Source organism: Camelina sativa, chromosome 4, assembly GCF_000633955.1.
Source record: "Camelina sativa cultivar DH55 chromosome 4, Cs, whole genome shotgun sequence".
Taxonomy (NCBI): Eukaryota; Viridiplantae; Streptophyta; class Magnoliopsida; order Brassicales; family Brassicaceae; genus Camelina; species Camelina sativa.
In genome coordinates this window covers 8863010-8881030 of record NC_025688.1, presented here as the reverse complement: position 1 = coordinate 8881030, position 18021 = coordinate 8863010, and the positions used below count along the sequence as shown (strand labels likewise).

The window sequence follows — 18021 nt, the reverse complement described above, 5'->3', positions numbered from 1 at the left end:
ATTCATTAACAATCCAAGATTCTTTTGTTTTACTTGAATAACATAAAACTTTTAATGACTTTATAAAACTCTTAATCCAATAACACTAGATTTATCAAGATTTTAGATAACTTTTTACAAATCCACAACCAATAACACCAAATTTTTAAAGAGTTTTAAAAAATCTTGATTGAATAACAACATATTTACCTAACTTTTAAAGTCATTAAAATTCTTTCTAAATCCTAAACCAATACCTCCCCTTAATCCTTTTTTTCATACTTGGTAAACTATGTGATGTACGTCACACAACTCACACGGTCACAAGAAAGAAAGTCAAACTTTAAATTCTTTATCACTTTCAATATTTATTGTGCCATCTCGGTTTTTATTTATCCTTTTTACAATTAGGTTCTTTAAACCTTGTCGGGCCTATTTACTTCATGCAATAAATATTTCGTTTAGTTTTCTTCTATAGTACTAGTATTTACTTTATTAGTAGGTCTTTGAAATTCACCAATAGTAAGGCTATCTTTAAATCTAAGATTTCTTTTATTGAGCGGCGCCATTTGAAACTCTAAAATAAATGTAGTGTTTTTCTTAGTGAGTTAACGATTAATATAAGGAAAATAAATTAAAAATAAAGGCAAGTAGTAACTTGTAACTTGTAAGTACTACTAGTATTAATTATTTTTCTACAACAATATTTAGACTAATTAATCCTGATGTTATTGTCAATCATTTCACAGTAACTAACAAGTGGTAAGTTCTATTTATTGGTCATTGCAATAAGTCTCTTTATTTTGTCAGTGTTTAGGTCTAAGTTTAATTTGCAACGGATACATTAGTTAGATTAACATCTCAAATATAACATACTTACAAAGCAAAACAAAATCAAACACTAATAACATTTTAATAAATAAAATAGATATAGTATTTTACACCAACACTAAAATCATTGGGTGGACATACATAAGGCCCCTTGGGACTTCACTGACCATTAGTAAAACAACCCCATCGTTAATTACAACTAACGAGGGAAAATAAATAAAATTATTAATGATTTATCTCACGGTAATCTAAGCAAGTTAATTCGGAAAACCCAAAAAAAAAAAAATAGAGTTGAAGATCCTAAAATTAGAACCATTTGATTAAACAAACTNCTTTTTTTCATACTTGGTAAACTATGTGATGTACGTCACACAACTCACACGGTCACAAGAAAGAAAGTCAAACTTTAAATTCTTTATCACTTTCAATATTTATTGTGCCATCTCGGTTTTTATTTATCCTTTTTACAATTAGGTTCTTTAAACCTTGTCGGGCCTATTTACTTCATGCAATAAATATTTCGTTTAGTTTTCTTCTATAGTACTAGTATTTACTTTATTAGTAGGTCTTTGAAATTCACCAATAGTAAGGCTATCTTTAAATCTAAGATTTCTTTTATTGAGCGGCGCCATTTGAAACTCTAAAATAAATGTAGTGTTTTTCTTAGTGAGTTAACGATTAATATAAGGAAAATAAATTAAAAATAAAGGCAAGTAGTAACTTGTAACTTGTAAGTACTACTAGTATTAATTATTTTTCTACAACAATATTTAGACTAATTAATCCTGATGTTATTGTCAATCATTTCACAGTAACTAACAAGTGGTAAGTTCTATTTATTGGTCATTGCAATAAGTCTCTTTATTTTGTCAGTGTTTAGGTCTAAGTTTAATTTGCAACGGATACATTAGTTAGATTAACATCTCAAATATAACATACTTACAAAGCAAAACAAAATCAAACACTAATAACATTTTAATAAATAAAATAGATATAGTATTTTACACCAACACTAAAATCATTGGGTGGACATACATAAGGCCCCTTGGGACTTCACTGACCATTAGTAAAACAACCCCATCGTTAATTACAACTAACGAGGGAAAATAAATAAAATTATTAATGATTTATCTCACGGTAATCTAAGCAAGTTAATTCGGAAAACCCAAAAAAAAAAAAATAGAGTTGAAGATCCTAAAATTAGAACCATTTGATTAAACAAACTCTTCAGAAGAAATTAGTGTTTTCATCCAATAGAATATCACCAATCTGTCCACCAGAATCCTCAAACAACCACTTCTCAAACAAAGACCATTGACTTTGGTTACTGCATCCAGTTATGTCTGGTTTGGTCTCATGATCAGGTGAAACTCTAGCCTGTTGATATGAGTGATCAAACTCAGAAAATGACTGTAAGGCTCCTGTACAGTCTTTCACACCATCACTCTTGATCACTACCTTTACCTCAGAGTCTGAACATGTTATTTGATCCGCGGAGTTATGAGTCTTCGGCGAGTTTTTCACCCACCCTTTGAGCAATTTTGCTATGTTCTCGGTGCTCGAGGCATAAGTGGTAGATGTTTCTTGCGTCCTAAGAAACCCGGAAGCTGAGGAAGTAGAGCGTCTTGATTCAGCAGAAGATGTTGTTGTCACTGTAGAAGTGACGATTGGTGCTACGGCAGGAGATAAAGCCTCAGAGAGAGCCTTTTTCGCCAAATGGATGTCCGTTTGAAGTCGCCTTTCCCATTGGCCTCTTGAGATGTTTAAGTTGGAATTAGCAGAAGACGAGGACGGTGAAGATGATAGTGAGGAACGGTCAAGTTCTTGATGAGAATCTTGATTGACTTTGTTAAGTTTCTTCTTCAAATGAGTGTTCCAATAGTTCTTAATGTCATTGTCTGTCCTTTGTGGAAGATATGACGCAATTGCAGCCCATCTACACCAAATATTAAATGCCCTTTATAAATAAATAAAAAACTAATAATAATTTCAAAAAATTTGACAAGACAAATCAGAGAAATTAGTTACTTTAAGGGGGTAATTAATTAGTTTTTACCTATTTCCTAAGAGGGCTTGGAGATGTACAATCATCTTTTCTTCATGTTCTGTGAAGTTGCCTCTTTTGATTCCTGGCCTTAAATAGTTTGTCCATCTAAGTCTACAACTCTTGCTGCATCTAAGCAACCCTGAAAGTTTACAAGAACAAACCATTGAGAAATATATCTAAGATTAATTAATATATATATAATAACAAGATCTCATGCATTAGATCTTAATTCAAGTTCAATAAACAAAACCCTAATTTCAAAATATGAATTTCATTAAGCTAAATCCACAATCTTAAACATATGAAACCAAAACCCATTTGGAAAACACCGTATTTATCAACCAAGATCAATCCATAATATTCTGATTCCTTGTCTATCTCTCACTCTCTTGGCGACGCAAATAAGATCTACATACAAATTTTGAGAAATGAGACAGAGAAATGATAACATACCAGTATTGGTGGGAACAGCTCTCCAGTTACCAGGACCATGTTCTTGGATGTAAGTAACTAAAATGATATCTTCTTCAGGAGTCCATGGCCCTTTCTTCACTCCTCCTTTGTCACAACAAGGAGGCCTCACCATTATGATCTTGATCTCCCTTAATTAACCACTAATTAATTGTTTAATCACTCCCTTTTAATTTGCCTCTCTTTATTTCCCACGATAAACTCTTTGCCAAAGAAAAATAGAAGAAAATTGAAACAACCTTAGTTGGTAATGAGTCACTACCCTTAGTTCACTAATTAGTATACGCTTTAGCTTTTTATGGATCTAATGGTTAAGCTTGGCGACAAAGGTCTATGTCCACCTCTTCTTCTATATATATATATATATAAAGAGAAAATTGCTGACCCCTCTTGGTCTTGGACTCTTGGGTCTGTCAAATTGTATATTCAATAAATAAAAATTAAATATAAATAAATGTGTAAAGCATTAACTACAAAAGTGGAGGTAAAGCCTCCAAAGTCAGCTGTGTGGCAAAAGGAAAAGTCTCTACCCCTCCATACAAAACCGCGTGGCATTCAATGTGGGCTTGCTTCTTTCAAAAACCCTAATGTATATGACAAATATATATAAATTATTAGATTTAATAATTTATTGTTTATGTTATTAAAAAATTAAAGAATAATGGGGACATGCATGATAACATGATAATATGATTTTTCCCTCTCTCACTTTTGATTAATTGCTACGATAATTTTAAGAATGGAATAGTGGCTATTGCATTTATGTGTAATGCATAGGCTTTGTTAATAATAGAAATCGATGAAAGGGTCTTTTGACGAACGAGAGATTTTCTCTGCGTCATGATTTGCTGTTTCGGTTTTCTTATCAAAACGAATAATAACTTTTTTAAAAAAGATATAGAAAGGAAAAAAAGAAAGAATAAATTGCTGTTTTGGATTGAACCAGTGGGTCTTTGGCCATTGTCAAACTACATGATGGTCTACGTCATTCATGATGCTAGCGACTTCTCTATGCATTTATATATATACATATGCCTCTAGATGAATACAGCAACATATATGAATATATGATGTTGAATGTTTTATTCGGGTAAGGTTCGCGATTAGTGTTGGTGGACCACATCTGGAGTTTTTAGTAAACATAGTTTTAGATGAGATTAATTGTACGTTACGCATATGTCCTTATCGTAGGTGGTGCAAAAAAAAGATTTAGATATATTTGTATGAGAATTTGGTATACAAGAAAATGAAGATATTTGGATTCGGTAGACACAAGTCATACAACCACATTTAGAGTTGTAGATGAAATTAATTGAACGTTTATATATGTTTATATATATCATTATCGAAAAGAGATTAAGAGATATTTGAATGAGAATTTGGCATATAAGATAAATGAAGATATTTTGGGTTTGATAGACACAAGTCATAAAACCATATACAGTATCAATTATGATATATCTATTTCTGTGAACATGTGTATGTGTGTAAATGTCAAACAAATAAAAAGATGAAATGCAATTTGGTTTTCACGAGGCCGGAAGAAAAGGAAGAAGAAGAGACACGGGACTACTTTAATTTCTTCTCTTTTGTCAATGTTGTGCTATATCTATTTATGTATATAGGTAGGAATTTTGAATGATAATATTGTACAAGTGTGAAGTTCTCACTTTGTGGAAAGTTTCGGATTTACGTTAGATAATAAAATTTGTGTTAACAGGCTGTATAATTAGTACAGTATTTGTTTAACATAAAACCCGAAAACAAAATGGTTTTGATTAGTAATAACGTTGTATCACAATTCACAACACCACCATATACATATTTTTAGCTATACTACTATTTCTTTATTATTATTTTTTACCGTTTTTAAGTTTTAACTATGATGTTATTTCATACCACTAGTTTGGAATGTAAGAAAAACAATTAAACATCATTCAAATATTTTTATATTACATTCGAAAAATGTTATCTTTTCTCTCGAATTTCATCATTTCATTGAATTATCAGTCCATGCCATAATAATTTAGTACAAGTTGCGAATCCAAAATCTTTTTAATGTAATACGAAAATTCAACGGCCACTAAAATGAGAGAGATCAATACTTTAAAAATATATTGTAGATTTGGTATTTTCTTTTACTACATAATAATATATCACATAACGCATTCAAGTGTGTCGAGAGATATGAATCATCATCATCATAATAATAAGTATGGTGGAGGTGGAATATAAAGAGGCATAATATTCTTGAAAAAATACAAATTTAAATGATTTGCGATTATGATTTATATTAAATGACAACGTCTTAATAACATGGAATGCATGTGTGATGTATGGATGGTGCTTGTGATGTAGGGACGGGACAAACACATTTTCCAGCGTAAAAATACATATTTTAAATTTAATTAGATAAATAAATAAAAAGTGAGAAAACATAAACATTAATATTAAAATAAATATTATGTACTAATTTTTCCACCAAAAAAAGGATAAAATATTTAAATTTGTCAATGAAGAGAAATAAAAGCACTGCAAGCGCACATGCAGTTGATACATAAGAACAAATGCAGAGTTTTCAGAACGTATTTATCATCAGGACAGTGCATGCGATCGGGTATAAATTTCTTAACCAAACCTCAATTGATAACCGGTTTGGTTTGGTTTAATGAGGTTGTTAATTACTATTATGACTATTGAATCGTTGGGCCTCGTGATTGAATTGTTGGGCCTAGCTATATGAACTGGACCCCATTGAGTTAACTTTTTGAGGTCAAGTCCTCACTCCTCAGATGTTTGCTTTGTTTGGCAATGGTTTGGTGGTATTAAGACTTGGCCGTTGGCAAAATAAATTGAAAGCTAACTTTTTGTTTGTCATCTAATTCTATCTTGTCGGTTAATTAGTTGAAATGGTAACGTCATGAAAACATGATATGAGAATTTGCATAGTAGACAAAGTACATTTTTGTTTGGTGGAAGTATAACTTCCAAAGTAAATTGAGAAGTAAAACTTAAAAGAGGAACTAACAGTGCTTTTAAATGGTTGATTGCTATATTAATCTTTAGAAAAAATGGTTTAGAGGTACACATGTGTAAGTGCAAAATTTGCATCAGTAAAAAAGACAAGTTAGTGAGACGTAAATAGTTAAAACGGTACAAAGTAGTGGATATAGAGCTGATATAGTTTTTTGGTATCACTTTTGAAATTATTTTTGTGATAATTAGTTACAGCAAATACGGTGCGGGTTACTACTAATCACAACTTTAATAAACTCTATCCACACGTAGCTTCTGTAACTTAGTTATAAATGAAAGTAAAACTGTAATCAATATTAATCTTTGAAGGTAATGTAATCCTAATTGTAAAATTAGAAAAGAGCCGACGGCAGAGAAGACATAGTGCTACCAGTTTCGTTCTTCGCCTCAAGAATAATAAGTCAGTGAGAATAAATTATGTCCATCTTGTGCTTGTCCAAAATTTGGATTACTCGGTGTTGTTTCAATTCTACAGAGTTGTGGATCTAAGACTATCTAGCAATGGTGATTAAATAACGATTTCTAAATTTTTGATATGCGATTGGTCGTCACTTGTTAGTCGTGCCTTTATTCTACCTTTTAAAACTCCCGTCTTTCTCATCACTTTCGTTTCATATACACATTTTATTAAAGTATGTGTGTTTGTTACTATATTTGTATGTATTGTATACTATATATAAGTCTATGATTCTTAAAAAAATATTTGTTGTGCTTAGATTCATTAATGGTTTCTGATTCTCTGAGACTTGGTAAAATAAAGTGGCTTAATCAAAACATATTGTTTTGATTGGTAGCACTCAATCGCCTCTTTTGGAAACGAGATGTTCAAATGACTACCAATTATTATGTCGGTTAGAGATCATATTTGGAATGAGCGGTTAGAGTTGATGGAAGGAGTGAGTGGTTGAAAGTGATTTTGAGCGGTTGAAAAGATGAAAACTAACCACAAAAAAATATAGGTGTTTGGCAACTTCAGTTACAAACGAAGAAAATTAAACATTTTTTTTTGCATTAAATATTTGTTCATAATGATGATTTTTTAGAAAAGTGGAAAATATTAATTTGTCTGAAGTAATACATGTGAAGAAGTTACATTTGATTGGATTTTCAAATTATCCCGATAAACTTTTATGTTTTGTTATTAATTTAGGCTTTAAAAATATATACACAATTTTAATTTAACGACAGATTCACTTGTAAGAACTTATAATTAGCCTAATTGTGGAACTAAATTACAATTATATGTTTGAAATGTTTTAGATAATCATCACAACAACCATTAATATTACAAATTAGGAATTTTAAAATATATTTATTATTACATACGATTTTTAATTATAATTTATTAGGTATTAAGTTTTCATGTTATAAAATATAATATGTTCTTTCATATTTTATTATTGAATTAAATTATTTTTTTTTATAATTTAATATAATATATATTATTCAACCGCTATAATGCTATCAATCAAGCAAAATATTCAACTACTCTTTTCTACCATACTATCTTTTATATCCGCTATCTTTAACCGCTCTCTTTTTAACCGCTTTCTTTTCGATCGTTCAAAATTTTCTAACCGCCTCGTTTAAACGTGGTAACCAATGAGAACCATTAATTAGTGTTACCATACCGTTTATCACTTCAAACATGGTTTTCAATGTGTTGAAAACATTTGGTCACGAAAATTTCCTTCTTACACATCTATTTTGATAACCAAACCAAGATAACAAATGATAACCAAAACATTAAACAAAAGTCATAGACTCATAATAATATCTTATTATTGCAAATGATCCTTCCCTTTTGACATAGTTGCAGATTTTTCTTTAAAACGCTTAAACTTGGGATACCCAAATAAGAGTCCATCCTTGAATTAATTTTATTGGAAAAATACAATTTTATTGAATTAATTTTTAAGATCCAAATAATATTTAACAAATTAAAAATTTCTAATAAAAATGTATTTTAAAAATAACAATTAGATGTAACTAAAAGGCGAACCGAAATTACAACTTCCAAACAAAACCTACCCAAAATTTACAAGATTTCAAATAAAATCCTAACCAAATTTGTTAAACCAATGTTTTCGGTTCAAATCTAAAAAATAAAAGAGAAACAAAAGGAAAATAAATAATAGGATCAATCCGAACCGTCGAGTTGTAAGCTCCACATCCGTTGGATCTAGGGCTTAATAGATCATCCCAATATATAAACTCACATCAAACTCATTCTCCTCCTTTGGCCGTTCCTCTACTGATTCATTTTCGTATCTCCTTACTAGCTCAAAGCTTAGCGAAAATGGTTCAACGCCTTGTTTACCTGTCGCGTCACTCTTACGCCACCAAGTCCAACCAGCACCGCATTGTCAAGACTCCTGGTAACGTACCAAGCTCTCTAATGTCTCTCTCGCTTAGTAGTGATTCTTGAAATGTGATTGAACTTGGGGAGGCTCTAAGGGGTTTGTCTGAACTTGTGGGTTTTGCTTAAAGGTGGGAAATTGACTTACCAGACAACGAACAAGAGAGCTAGTGGACCTAAGTGCCCTGTAACTGGCAAGAGGATCCAAGGAGTAAGCTTCTCTATTCAATCTCGTTCTCTGATCTGTTTTAGATTATATGTTTCAAGAAAGTTTGTGAATTTTTTGGTGAAAGGGTTCGTGTTGTGTGTTAGCTACATTGTAGTGAACAAACGTGGCTTGAGTTTTGGCTATTTGTGTTCTGATTCATTTGGCCATTGGTTTGGGACTAAATCTGCAACTAGACTTAGAATTTAGACACTTAAGGGATAAAAAAAGTGTTTGGTTTAGCTTTTGATAAGATAGTGAAAAGCTTCATGCTTCTTTGCCATTGATCTAGACTCGTCTTAGTAGTGTACACTTCATATCCATTTCAGCCATTTCTTACCTGACTTGATAGCATGCTCTTGAGATACGGACCATATAAGGGGTAAACTTTTCTTTATTTTGAACTTTACCTTCTATTCAATTTCATTTCTTATCTGTTTCAGATTCGGTTCTTGTCTATCCATGTGTGTTAGATAGTTTCTCATCTCAACTAATTTGGGAAAAAGTTTCTAAATTTTGGTGATAAGGTTCATGTTTATGTAGTGGACAATGTGTCTCAGTTTTGGCTGGATTATATTCATAACAACTTGTTTTGGAATTGAGGCAAAATCCGGAACTACAACTCAAAACGTAGACACTTTAGGTGTTGAATTCTCGAACTTGTTTGTTTCTGGTTTGCTAAGCTTTGGTAATATAGTGGAAACTTTGATACTTTTTGGCTGTTGATATGGAATCATCTTAGTAGAGCTAGGACTTCATATTCATTTATGTCATTTCCTATCTTAACTTGATAACCTGCTTTAAGATAAGCATCATTGGGCTTTCTCTGTTTTTTTCTCTTGTGATTGTGGAAATACTTAGTACTGTATATAATGAGTTGGTAATTTCTTGCATCTAGTCTTTGGTTCTTCTTGAATTACTAAGTGTTGGTTACACTTGTGATTAATCTAATAAGAACGTAAAACTCAAAATCAGCAAAACAAAGCTCCCTTGCGGTGTTATTAGCATGATTTCTTATACTTTCAATATATGTAACTGCAGATTCCACATTTGAGACCTGCTGAGTACAAAAGGTCGAGGTTGTCAAGGAACGAGAGGACAGTGAATCGTGCATATGGTGGCGTTCTATCTGGAGTAGCTGTTAGGGAGAGGTAAGACCATGGGCATCGGTAGTCCTTCAATATTGGTCCCTCAATTATAATAGTAATATTTAGGAAGGTTCTTATTATTAATATGAGCATTGGTGTCTACTTCTTTTAAGTCCCCCAAATAAAATAATAATATTTTTAAAATTGAAAACATTAATTATTTAAATTTCTAAAACAAAAACATACTATTAAGATATTAAAAATAGAAAACATAAAACATAAAACATCAAAAGAAAAACAAACATTTTATTCAACTCATAGAAATTTGAAAATTAATCTTCATTATTTGGAAGATGTCCGAAGTTAGTCCAAATATGCTCAATCAAATCATGTTTTAGTTGGTCATGGGCTTGTTTATCCCGAAGTCTTGTTTGACGAGTAATCGTAGTGCTGATATTTGAACCGACACCGGGAGCACCAACAGTATATGTTTGATCGACATGTTCTCCGTGTTGAAATTCAGAAACAATGTTTCTGTAACTGTATGTATGTCGTTCATCTTCGACAATCATATTATGGAGTATTATGCATGATCTTATAACATTTGCCATTTTGTATTTATTCCATAAGCGAGACGGATTTTTAATAACGGCGAATCTAGCTTGCAAGACTCCAAAGGCACGCTCAACATCTTTCCGAACAGCTTCTTGTTTTTTAGAAAAGAGAGAATTTTTCATACCTTGTGGAAGTNTATAAATCAAAAGAAAAACAAACATTTTATTCAACTCATAGAAATTTGAAAATTAATCTTCATTATTTGGAAGATGTCCGAAGTTAGTCCAAATATGCTCAATCAAATCATGTTTTAGTTGGTCATGGGCTTGTTTATCCCGAAGTCTTGTTTGACGAGTAATCGTAGTGCTGATATTTGAACCGACACCGGGAGCACCAACAGTATATGTTTGATCGACATGTTCTCCGTGTTGAAATTCAGAAACAATGTTTCTGTAACTGTATGTATGTCGTTCATCTTCGACAATCATATTATGGAGTATTATGCATGATCTTATAACATTTGCCATTTTGTATTTATTCCATAAGCGAGACGGATTTTTAATAACGGCGAATCTAGCTTGCAAGACTCCAAAGGCACGCTCAACATCTTTCCGAACAGCTTCTTGTTTTTTAGAAAAGAGAGAATTTTTCATACCTTGTGGAAGTCGGATAGATTGAATAAAAGTGGCCCAATTTGGATAAATACCATCGGTGAGATAGTACGGCAAATTGTACTCCCTTCCGTTGACAACGTAGTGGACTTCGGGAGCTTTACCGGTTATTATGTCATCAAAAACATTAGAACGATCAAGAATATTAAGATCGTTCATAGTACCTGGAGCTCCAAAAAAGGCATGCCATATCCATAGGTCATACGAAGCTACCGCTTCCAACACAATTGTAGGTTTTCCGGTTGATCGTGAATACATGCCTTTCCAAGCCGTGGGACAATTCTTCCACCCCCAATGCATACAATCAATGCTACCAATCATCCCGGGAAATCCACGCTGTTCATTCTGATAGAGTAGTCTATGTAGATCCTCCTGTGTAGGACGTCTTAGATATTCATCTCCAAACACTTGGATGATGCCGGCGGTAAACTCGTGCAAACATTTCCGAGCTGTCGAAGCACCAATTCGTACATACTCGTCAATACTGTCAGAAGAAGTACCATATGCCAATTGACGAATTGCTGCAGTACATTTTTGTATAGGTGAAAGACCAGCCCGTCCAGTTGCATCTTGGGTTTGGCGGAAATATTCGATTTCGGTAGAGAGACGTTGCACAATTCGCATGAACAATGGCTTGTGCATGCGAAACCGTCGCCGGAATAAATATTCTGGATATGTTGGAGTGTCACTAAAATAATCATTCCAAAGATTATTGTGGCCTTCTTCCCGGTTTCGCTCGATATAAATCCTATCGTGTGGCTGGTTTGGTTCTGGAATAATGTGCGAAACATCATAAATGTTTTCTAAATAGCCCTCAAAATTATCACTGTCATCTGCTTGGTAGTGATAATGATTATCATCGGCTTGATAGTGATAATGATTTGAAGATGATCCCATTTGAAGAGAAAGGAAAAGAAAGGAAGATGTAAATTATATTAAAGAGAAAGGAAGAGAAAGGAAGAGAAAGGAATATAGAGGAAGAAATAACTGCCAATATGTTGTTGGTTTGATCGTGTTTGGTATGAGTATTTTGCTTGAGAATGTTTTGTTGAGAATGTTTTGTTGAGAATGTTTTGTATAGAAGAAGGTGGTTCTTGAGAATGTTTTCTTGATTTGGTCTTGTTTGGTGAGAGTTACGAGTTATCATATATAGGAAGAAAAGACTAGTGTCCGTGAGTTGCATTATTTTGTAACCCGTGAGTCTGAACAAAACAAAACAACAAGTTTCCCGTGGGATAACAAAACAAAACAAAGTACATAGCTAAAAAAACAACAAGTACCCGTGAGATAGGAAAACAAAACAACATACATAGGAAAACAACAAGTACCCGTGAGTTATTACAAAGTCTCATTTAATAAGTAGACATGAACAAAATACATGCGAAAATAACCATGACACAAACAACCAGCAAATCAGTTATATATCTAAACCTATTTTCATTACGTATCTCGTTAACTACATTCTCTAACATAACCATCTTCTCATTGATCTCTGATTCATATTCATTGAACAAAGTTAAGTAATCTACCTTCTCAACCATCACTTCATATCTTCTATCATTGTCCCTCAACTCCTCCACTACAGCCACATCCCACCACTTGTGAATATGCATCTCTCCATCATCGACATTTGGACATGTAAAGAACCTACAATATGTAAAAGAGTTAGCATATATAGCGAAACTAAATTGACTGATAGAATAGCAAAACTACATTAATATCACATACCTTCTATTGTAGCAGTTCGACAGAATAGGCTGCGCACCACAGTAGCATTCCTTCGGGAATCCATGCTCCACCTCAGGCTGAGGGGGGTATACCCTCGACTCTGCTTCATCCATACGAATCAAAGCATCTAGCTCTCTCTCCGCAGTGTCCTCTGAGTGCTTATCAGCCAGATCGGATGAGTCAGGCTGAGAGTAGCTATAGTCGTGTCCCATTTCTTACTTAACCTGAACATAGACAAGAAGAAGCACATTAGATTTAGTACAACAATTGTTTTAAAGAACTAACAATCTGATTAAGTTACTGATTTAGTTAAAATAGGCGAGTTACTAGCAATTGAAATATACTTATATTGATTTAGTTTCAAACAGCAAATACAAATCAAACAGAAAATACTAAAACATGAAATACAAATCCAACACGAAATATTAAAACATGAAATACAAATCAAACAAACAGGAAATACATAAGCCGAGTAACTAGAATGACCATAGAAAACAAACAACAAACACATGCTCTAATATCAGAAATACTGGGACACTATCTTCTTCATAATAACTTCTTCACTAGCATTTAAAGGTTCTTTTTTGGCTAAGAGAGTATCTAGGATGGCCAGCTTCTGCAGTTTCTCCTTTTCAGCCAATTCCTCTTTCTTGACATCCCACATGCTCTTATACTCAGCAAGAGTCTTCACGTTTGTGGACTGAGCATTGTTCCTCTTCGCCTTCGCAGCCTTAATCCCTTCTGGCCTTTTCTCATACTCCTCAACATTGCAGCTTGATGATTGTGAACCTTCGGCAGCTTGTTTCCTCTTTGTTGCAGGCTGGGATGGGGGCGTGTTAATGGTGTTTAGTGTGAGCCATTTCTGCTCAAACCTTAACCGAAACCAAGCATGTTCAAGGTTAAATCTCTTCTTATGGGCATCGAAGTAGATATCATGCGCATGCTTTAAGATATCATTTTCAGAATGACCAGAGCTGTTCAGTCTCTCCGCAGCTGCGAATGCCGCACAGAACTTGTTAGTTTGGTCATTTATCTTGTGCCAACGCTGCTTGCAATGTGTCGTCAACATCTGTTCACCACCATTTCTAGCATGAGGAGTGTCAGCATAGTATTTTTGAATCCTTTGCCAGAAGCTTCCTCCCTTTTGTTGATTTGCAACGATGGGATCTTTGGAAGTGTTGAGCCATGCGGAGATCAAGACTTCATCATCAGCAGGTGTCCATGTCTTTCTCTCCTTGCGCTCCAATGGTGTTTCTTGCGAAAGAGTTGGCGCCTCAGAAGGTTGGGAGCTTTGAGATGAAGGTTGGGAGCTGCGAGGAGAAGGTTGGGAGCTCTGTCCAGAAGGTGGATAACTTTCCCAATGAAAGTTATCATTTAAACCACCTTCTTCTTGACTGTTAAGCAAGTTTAAGTAAGAAGAAGACTGAAAGAAGGGATTCGTTGAATCCATATGAAGAAGCGAGTAGAGAAGAGAAGGAATGAGAAGTTAAGCAAGTATAGAAGAGAAGTTAAGCGAGTATAGAAGAGAAGTTAAGCGAGTAAAAGTGAGAAGGGGTTACTAAGTGAAATAGATTTCTGATGGAAATAGGAAGAAGATGGTTGGGGTTTAATAGCTTAAAAGTTAACTTGCAATAAGTAACTAAACATAAAGACCTAACAACCAATGTCTAATCAAAATTTAAGACAAGTACTTGATACAACTACCAAATAAAACAACAAACTATGAACATACCAAACCAAAATTAAAGACAATCAACTACACAACAATCACAATTTATTAGAAGTACACATTAATGTTTTACCTAAAATATTACAACTACCAAATGTCCTTTATCCTAAAATTCTTTATCAATTAAGACAAAAAAACAAAACAAAATAGAGTTTGTCAATTTAAAAACCAATGTTTTAACCAAATCAATGTTAAAACCAATTTTTGCAAATATACGATTTCGTATACTATCAACAGCAAACGACACAGAAAATAAAACATTAATTATACTCATGTTATCAAGAAACGAATTGACCTTTAGACAAGCACAAATCGATCTTTATAAATAGATAAATCGATCTTTACACATGAAAAAACAGAACAATTGAAACTAGACACCAATAGATACCCCTAATTCGAAACCCCTAATTCGAAAACCCTAATTCGAAAACCCTAATTCGAAATCCCTAATTCGAAATCCCTAATTCGAAATCCCTAATTCGAAATCCCTAATTCGAAATCCCTAATTAGAAAACCCTAATTCGAAAACCCTAATTCGAAATCCCTAATTCGAAAACCCTAATTGGAATACCCTAATTCGATAATCAGAGATAAGAAGACATACCTTAATTAGCGTCGGGAGAAAAGAGAAGATCGCTTCGGGAGAGAAGAGAAGATCGGTTCGGGAGAGAAGAGAAGATCGCGTCGGGAGATAAGTGAAAATCGGACCGCCAGGAAAGCTTCGAGACGTTGATAAGATCGGACCGGCCTCGGGAGAAACAGCAGATCGGCTTCGGTAAGAAATTCTGGTGAGAAGAAACGGAATCGCTTCGTGAATTCGACGAGGATGTCTATCGCCTCTCTCGTCGCCGTCGAGAGAAAATAAAGAAGTGAAAGAAATTTTTGTCCAAAGAAATGTTTTTCGGAAAACCTAGAGATAATCTACAACCAATCACAGTTGAACACGTGGCGAAGTCGACGGATGAAAAACGTCCTAAAATAAGAAGCGTTCCTTCGATTATGGGCCTTTTTGATTTAAATTTAAATCCAAAAATAACGGGGGACGGCCCGTGTATACGCCATTGCACTTGCTCTAAGTGTATTTCACAGATTTCCTTTTAAAAAGTTGATTTTTTAGAGCATTGCAACTAATCTTGCACTTTTATCTGTTGCAGGATCGTCAGGGCCTTCTTGGTGGAAGAGCAGAAGATTGTGAAGAAGGTTTTGAAGCTTCAAAAGGCAAAGGAGAAAACTGCACCAAAGAATTAGAAGAAGAAAATAAAACCTTTTTGGAGTTTACAATACGTTTTAAGAGAGTGATGAGGAACTATGTTGTAGGGATTGAAAAAGCTATATTTGTTCTTCATGATACCTGGGGTTCAGTTTTTGTTCTCCACTCAGATTTTACTCTCTTGAAGTGTCTCTGTTTGTGTTCATTGGTTACTTTATTTGGTATATTTCGTCCATCGTCGTACCATTTTCTAGCTAATCAAGAATAAGAGTTTATGAACGAAGGAATTAAACAAGTTATGAACATAATACTCGAAAACCCATTGACAGTAAAGAGTTTGGAGAGCTTTACAAGATAATAATAGTTAAGGTCCTAATGACGAAGTAGCGGAAGATCTGAAGTGTCCAACGAGTAATGTAGCAAGACCATATTTTTTTTTTTCGCATAATACATTGTAATTTGTACACGTGTAACTTGGTTTCATATATAGTACTTTTTTCCTTTTTGCAAACTACTCATCCGTTATCAATTTAGGGAAAAAAACTTGGAAATACGCCATCTATTTTTTTTTGAAGTTTAATATATGTAGTTACTAAATTGGAAGATTAATACCTGGTTTAATTTCCATTCTTATTAAAAACCATCGTTTAATTTATGAAGGAAGATCGATATGTACCACTTAACGACTGTTAAATGTAATGACAGAATCGTTAACCATGGTTAAAAGATTAACCCATATGGTTCTTAGACTTGTGAAATCGATTTAAGGGAAGAAGAGGGCAATATGGTCCTTTAGTTCTCTCTAATTAAGCACATGGAATTATCTTTTAACTATGGTTAACGATTTCGTTATTACATTTAACAGTCGTTAAGTGGTACGTATCGATCTTATTTCATAAATTAAACGATGGTTTTATAACAATGGAAATTAAACTAGGTATTAATCTTCCAATTTAATAACTACATGTATTAAACTTCCAAAAAAAATAGATGACGTATTTTTCGGATTTTTTCTCAATCAATTTATCATACACACTCCTACTGGATTACTACTGAAGGACAACTAATTGATTAGCCAATTCGTTATCGGTTTAATGCAAACCGGCTTTGTTTTGTGATATTATTAGGGCTTTTAAAGAAAGCCTAAAAATGCATAAGAAAGCCCAATAAATTATTTATTTTTGCCCTAAAATCTGAGCTACCTCGTTAAAAAAGTTGTAGTTGTCGACGTTTTGTATTCTAAACCCCAAAAAGTCTCGAAAGCTCTAGCCGGCAAGACAATGATGGCGACAACCACGGACCGTGTCTCTCTTACATACCTTACTCCTAGGTTTTTATTCACCTCTTATCATTATATTTTCTTTGTCATTACATTTTCTTTTTTTATATCGTTGTATTCGTTTCTTTAGTTAAATCATAGCTTTTGTAATTATTGAATATGCAGATCAGCAGATATGGGGTTTACCGTTTACATAGATTGATGTGTTTTGCATTTATATTACTTGCAGGAATCAGAGTCCATATCTAAAGAACCACTTGAAACCAACAAGAGTGAGTTTCTCCAATTTTGCAGCAAATCCACGTGTGGACTTTGCATTATCGTCATCATCATTGAACCGTATCTTTGTTCATGACGGAAGAAGATTATCAAAGTCTGCTTACAGTAAGAGCTTGTAACGACGGCGAAAACTCGATGAGCCCAATAGCAGAAAGCAGATTGCAAAACAAGTTGTTGATGGTTTATTGCTGCTTAGCGTTCATGTGGATGGTGAAAAAAGAACATTTGCCTAATTACTTTTGGTTTCACATGATTATGGGGTTGCTTCTGGATGCAATTGAATACGTCCCATGGGTTAACATCAATGGACGGTTAAGGAAGTATTATCTGATGATAGTGCTTGGCTATAGTTGCACAAAAGTCACTGTTTACCTCTTGTTATGGTGGGTTTTCCCTATAATCCTCTGCAGTTACATTGCTGTCGTAATAGTGTTTTGTTATCTTTGTAGTTTTTTAGGATTCGTATAACATGTGGAATTATAAAATTCGATTTTGTAAATTGTGGAAGAAAGACAATTTTTTGGTGCATGGATTTGAAGAGGAAGAAAAAACAA

At 33.6% G+C, this 18021-nt stretch overlaps 3 protein-coding genes across 5 annotated transcripts; 1 reads left to right on the top strand and 2 right to left on the bottom strand.

The window, feature by feature from the left end:
• LOC104780124 (transcription factor MYB30-like) lies at positions 1918-3682 on the bottom strand. The gene is made up of 3 exons (XM_010504588.1): positions 3311-3682; positions 2867-2996; positions 1918-2746 (listed from the first exon to the last, which is right to left on the bottom strand). The coding sequence occupies exons 1-3, from the start codon at positions 3441-3443 to the stop codon at positions 2038-2040; spliced, it is 972 nt and encodes a 323-aa protein (XP_010502890.1). The 5' UTR covers positions 3444-3682; the 3' UTR covers positions 1918-2037.
• LOC104780123 (60S ribosomal protein L34-3) lies at positions 8591-16188 on the top strand. Its single transcript, XM_010504587.2, has 4 exons — positions 8591-8742; positions 8855-8934; positions 9970-10079; positions 15854-16188. The coding sequence occupies exons 1-4, from the start codon at positions 8664-8666 to the stop codon at positions 15945-15947; spliced, it is 363 nt and encodes a 120-aa protein (XP_010502889.1). The 5' UTR covers positions 8591-8663; the 3' UTR covers positions 15948-16188.
• LOC104780121 lies at positions 10814-15847 on the bottom strand. Of its 3 annotated transcripts, none has more exons than XM_019244576.1 (3): positions 15304-15847; positions 12971-13194; positions 10814-12889 (listed from the first exon to the last, which is right to left on the bottom strand). In XM_019244576.1, exon 3 carries the CDS (start codon positions 12137-12139, stop codon positions 10820-10822), a length of 1320 nt encoding a protein of 439 aa, XP_019100121.1. In that variant the 5' UTR covers positions 12140-12889; positions 12971-13194; positions 15304-15847; the 3' UTR covers positions 10814-10819. The 3 variants fall into 3 exon arrangements, with proteins under 3 accessions (XP_019100121.1, XP_019100122.1, XP_010502888.2); XM_019244577.1 differs by having other exon boundaries at positions 12531-12889; XM_010504586.2 differs by lacking the exon at positions 15304-15847 and having other exon boundaries at positions 12531-12889; positions 12971-13206.